At 40.4% G+C, this 5024-nt stretch overlaps 1 protein-coding gene across 6 annotated transcripts; it reads left to right on the plus strand.

The window, feature by feature from the left end:
• Window positions 1-854: 854 nt before the first annotated feature.
• Window positions 855-3401, plus strand: LOC119344477. Of its 6 annotated transcripts, none has more exons than XM_037614892.1 (5): window positions 855-988; window positions 2169-2333; window positions 2940-3053; window positions 3140-3198; window positions 3288-3401. In XM_037614892.1, the coding sequence occupies exons 1-3, from the start codon at window positions 926-928 to the stop codon at window positions 3012-3014; spliced, it is 303 nt and encodes a 100-aa protein (XP_037470789.1). In that variant the 5' UTR covers window positions 855-925; the 3' UTR covers window positions 3015-3053; window positions 3140-3198; window positions 3288-3401. The 6 variants fall into 6 exon arrangements, with proteins under 6 accessions (XP_037470789.1, XP_037470791.1, XP_037470790.1 ...); XM_037614894.1 differs by having other exon boundaries at window positions 3294-3401; XM_037614893.1 differs by having other exon boundaries at window positions 3144-3198.
• The last annotated feature ends 1623 nt before the right edge of the window (window positions 3402-5024 follow it).

Consider the following 5024-nt stretch of genomic DNA (forward strand, 5'->3'; position numbering starts at 1 on the left):
TCTCTCTCTCTCTCTCTCTCTCTCTCTCTCTCCAATGGTGTGCAACCTTGTTTGTCCTGCTTGATTGCTCAAAATGGTTGAATTTATCAATGGAAGGATTGGTTCATTTAGTTAGTTAGTTTACAAATTGAAATGATTCCATTAATACTGCCGGGAGAGAAGGCTGCTTATATAACTTATATTTAGGAACGGAGGAAGTATAACTTTGGTTGTTGATGAGTGGAGGTATCATTTGCTTAACTCAAGGTAGAAAGGGAGGGAGGACTTCTACACTTGCTTTTCATATTATCATCCTCTCAGTTAGTATGTTGATTGATTCATTAGTCTACAATTGGTTGATTCTTAACCTTGTGTGCTATCTTAAATGCATGATGGTTCATTCTTTGTAAGCATGACTCTTAGCAGTAGAACATTTCTAAAGGGAGAAACCGATCCCAGCTTATGGTTCTTAATCGTCATGTACTCATGTTTAGATTAATTCTCATCAACTCATGATCCCAGGAGTATTATGTTGTCCTTTTAGAATAAAGTAGTGTAGTTTATGTGCATCAGCACACCTTCTGTTCAACTTATGAAAGGGTTCAATTTTGATTTATTATATGCAGCCTGCCATGTTGTTTTGCGTCTGTCCTGTGATATTGCATCTACTCTAATTGACATTTGTAACCTTGCATTCAGTTATTTTCATTTGCTGGCCACTTCCTGGATAAGTTTCCTTAAACTTTGGTTTGCTGCAAACAATTACTTAGTGAAGCTTATTCTTGCGTCTGCTTCATATGCGTGATCATTTGTGTTTGATAGGCAGGCTTTTAGCCTTTCGAGTGAGATGCGCATAAATTATCTAACTTTTTTCTGTACATGACGTGTCTGGTGACTCTGTTTTCAGGTAGAAGATGGCTCTCACGGGAATTGGTCTTGCGGTCACATGGCAGAACCTTGCCCCAAGGAACACTGTAGAGAAAGGGTTCCTCATTTGGCAACCTCCAAGGTAGGTAGACAACTCCAACTCCATATATCATACTAGTGTTCGTCTGATCCTAGCGACTTGTGAGAACGATTGCTATGCTCTATCTATGTCATGCACATTGCACAAGCCTAGTGACCGTCAATAAATAGTCTTTACATCATGAGACGGCTATGCTACCATTTGAAATCTGCGAGTTGGAATGATTCAACCATGAAAGAACTGCAACATGAATGTGAACAATTGTCTTTGTTTGCTAGGAATTGAGAGTCATGTAGCATGACTTGTGATGGTTTTAGGCCTTGGTGTGATGGTCATGTGGGGTGATGTAAACCAAGAAGCTATGATCCATGCTAGTCCCTGAAGCTGATCATGCTCTCGCCGATGTGCACCTTAGGCCTAAAGAAGTACGACAAAGGGGACTGTAGGAACATCTCGTGCAACTTAGTTTCCCCTGTTTGGTTAGTTGACGAAATGATCGTTTTTCTTTGTCCTCTTGTACCGTCAGATCAAATGCACTTCAAATGTTTTGGTTGCTCCTGTACACAATGGTTTGATTTGTTTGCTGCTCAAGTGAAGTGTAACAACCGAGACATTATCTTTGAGTCTGCTTCTGTTGAGATGGTGTTGATTTGCTAGTTGCTGTTGTAGAATAGCAGGGTAGTATACAATCACATTATATATCTTGTGCTATGCCCTATTGCTACTTGTGCAATGTACTACAAGTAGCTAATTGCTGCTTGTGCTTGCATTCAGAAATTGATTTCTCTACTGCAAAAGACTTGTTTTTGCTTGCATTCACAAATGGTTCAATGGTCTCCTAACTGTACTGGATGGTCAAATATTGCCAATATATGCCTGCAAGTCTTGTATTTGTTTTACCCAAGAAACTTGCCGATGTTCTGCTCTAGCCTGCCACCTAGTTTCCATCTATCTATCTATGCTTGTTGGTTGTGAAACCAAACCAGCGTCAACCTGGGTTTGGTTTACTGTTTTATTGATTGGTCGATTGATGCCATTGACGTAATTTTCTAGTTCACGTACCTACCATGGCCTGCCTGTGAAACTCTCTCTTGTATATGATGCTAGTTGAACCTGAATGTTGACATATTTCTCTAGTTCATGTCGTATTACTGATTTTGTTCAGACTCCAGATTGATGTTCTTAACATTTGATATAAGTGTATATTTTTTGTTCAACCTAGTTGTTCCTGAGAGCCGTCACCGTCTGGCTGATCGGCATCGCCACAGAGGGCGGTCTGTTCCGTGGCACCGGCATCACCTGCGTGCTTGTGTCCATCGAGGTCATCGACTCCTCCATCCGCCTCCGGCACTCCCAGCGGTCTAGGATCTGGAGCATCTTGTACGTGGTAAGCAAGAACATCAATGATCTGCTTCTTAATTCAGTCCTCAGATGGCAGCAAGTACCTAGGAGCAGGACAACAAACTCGTAAACAACATGCTTGCTTTTAGGCACTTGACTTTCGTGGACTAATTGTGGCTGGGTTGTTCGTTAATGGTGTGTTCATTGATGAATTGCAGCTGTCTCATCTTCTTTACAACCCTAGACAACAAACCGATCCTCACCATTAAAGTAGAGAAACATAAATGTTCATCTCAGAATTAATTTTTATTCTCCACAAGTAAACATAGATGCGGCTTCTCTAAGTAGTCAGTGCACTCTTGCCATACGACATGGTGTAGCTCAATATTTGTTGATATTGCATATCGACGAAGGGTACAGAACAGTTTTTAAAAACAAGCAAAACATCTAGCTTTAATACCTGAAAATTAGCTTTTGCGGTCATCTCCATCCGAGGTCATATGCGAAATCTACTACCTGAAAATGACATTGTTGTACAAGAAAACTGGGCATGGCTGGATGTGAATGAGCATATCTTTTGGTCCTTCATAACCTTGCTTTGGCTGAGACTTTCTTGTCTGAATGAGCCTAACAAAATACTTTTTATTACTAGGCAATGCAGCTTAATGTGATCTACAGCATCCTAATGAGCAGGCTCGTCCATGAGAAGGTTGATGTTGCTGCATAGCCGGTTGAAGTATCAGAAGATCTACAGCTACCTTGTCGGGTATGCGTCCTTGCTCCCCTTATTTTCTTCCTCTGAGGCATGAGTCTGTGTGATTTTCTTCTCCCATCTCATCTCCTTGTGTGAAGGAAGAGGGCCGGGCAATGGAGAAGCAGGCATGGGTTCTTCTACCTCCCCTGAGCTGTAGGTACAACTCCTCCGCCACCACTTCCTCTCATCTCGTCTGCTCTCTCTCTCTCTCTCTCTCTCTCTCTGACCCCCGTCTCTTCTGTGTAGGTACAGTGGCCAGAGAAGAGGTGGAGCAGCAGGCCAACATCGAGCACACAACACCTCTGAATATCAACATACAACGGCCAGAGCAGTCTAGTTACATTTGCAAACCAACGTGGTGAGCTTCCCTTCCCCTCCGCCCCATCTACCCCAAATCTAGATGCTTCAGTTTCGGATGACATGATGTTTTGGTTTAGTTTTGGATCATGTTTTGTTTCATCACGTTTGAAGCAAATTGTGTGTGTGTGTGCAGGCGCGCATCACGTTTTGGTATAGTTTCGTATGATTGAAACGGAACCAAATTGTGTGTGTATGCATCCGTTGTATGTACGCACTACATTTTTTCTAACAGGACAAGAGGTCTCCCTCTGCACTGCACTATTGTACTGTTAGATGGATTGCCTGAAAATATTATGGTTGACATTGATTTAATTTGTTAGCTGCTCAAGTGTAACAACCGAGGCGTTATCTTTTAATCTACCAACCAAGATATATTGGTAGCTATTTGCCACTTGCTTGCATTCAAAAACCAAATTAATCACCTATACTGGATGGTTATGTGATTTCCTCTATTGCAAAAAGTCTTGTGGTTTGCTTGAATTCAAAAATGGTTGGATGGTCTGCTAACGTGTACTCGATGGTTACTACACTTGATTTCTTCAGAGAAAGAATACTAACTTTGTAATCCTTCATAAGCTCACATGATTTTCATTAAATTGTGGTCGTTTAGATTCGAGTACTTTGAAGGCTTTACTGTTTACCTTTTTGGATGACACCCTAAGCTCGTTCCTTGTTAAGAATTGTTGCCTTCTTTATGTGAAGGATACTGGTTACCACCTTGACATCATATGCCTTAGAATATTATTCAGATTTTTAAGTTTGTTTATTTATAGTGCACTGCTTTCCTATCTTCAGGAGATTGGAGAAAAACTATCAGAAATAGAAGTCAGGTTGTCGCTTAACAAACAATACTCATTGTGCCACAAGTTATCACTAATTAAACTAATCCTGATGGTTAGAAGCATGTTTCACTTCTTTACTGAAAATTTTTGCTGTTATTTTTTTCACGAGTTTTGATTTGTTCCTATAGCTGATTGACGCTGGTTTTTTATAATTTTCCGATTACTTTTCTATTGGGATTTCTTTCTTACTTTCATCTGGTTCAACTTTATAGTTTTGGTTTTTTTCTTTCTCTTGCCAGGCTAAGGGGCTTATATCCTTGTTAACCTACGAATGGCAATGAAGATGCTCTTGAGTTGCAAGTGCAACGTACGGGCAATTTTCGTAGTTGTAGATAAAAAGAGAATAAATGTACTTGAAATCGCACATACTAGCACAACATCAGATCGAAACAATCCGCCGATTTGAGGTGAAAAACTGGATGAACGGAATTGCCAAATTCTACTATTGTAGCACCTACGCAAACAGAATAACCTTCTGGTCCAGGGCACAATTAGAAGTAATTCCTACCCCAAAGTACGTAATTTTGATTGTGATTTTATATCACATAAGCCTTATGCTAACAGAATAATTGTCATCAAAATGTTGCCTGACCAATCAAAATACTCTTTATACAAAGGGATAGAGGGAGTACTTACTACTATATTGGACACCTTTTGGCCCAGGGCACGGCACGATCAGAAGTAGTTCCTACCAAAAAGTAATTGCCTTTGATTGTGGTTCTTTGTGTCACATAAACCTTATGCCAATAGAATAATTGTGATCAAAACGTTGTCCGACCAA

The sequence above is a fragment of the Triticum dicoccoides genome, unplaced genomic scaffold (genome assembly GCF_002162155.2).
Source record: "Triticum dicoccoides isolate Atlit2015 ecotype Zavitan unplaced genomic scaffold, WEW_v2.0 scaffold169957, whole genome shotgun sequence".
NCBI classification, from domain to species: domain Eukaryota; kingdom Viridiplantae; phylum Streptophyta; class Magnoliopsida; order Poales; family Poaceae; genus Triticum; species Triticum dicoccoides.

Bases quoted from the DNA above. Each gene is read 5' to 3' on its own strand.
- LOC119344477 (XM_037614892.1), top strand. From the start codon at position 926: ATGGCAGAACCTTGCCCCAAGGAACACTGTAGAGAAAGGGTTCCTCAT. The intron at 989-2,168 runs GTAGGTAGACAA...TGTTCAACCTAG, and splicing joins CTCATTTGGCAACCTCCAAG to TTGTTCCTGAGAGCCGTCAC. The intron at 2,334-2,939 runs GTAAGCAAGAAC...TTTTATTACTAG, and splicing joins TCTGGAGCATCTTGTACGTG to GCAATGCAGCTTAATGTGAT.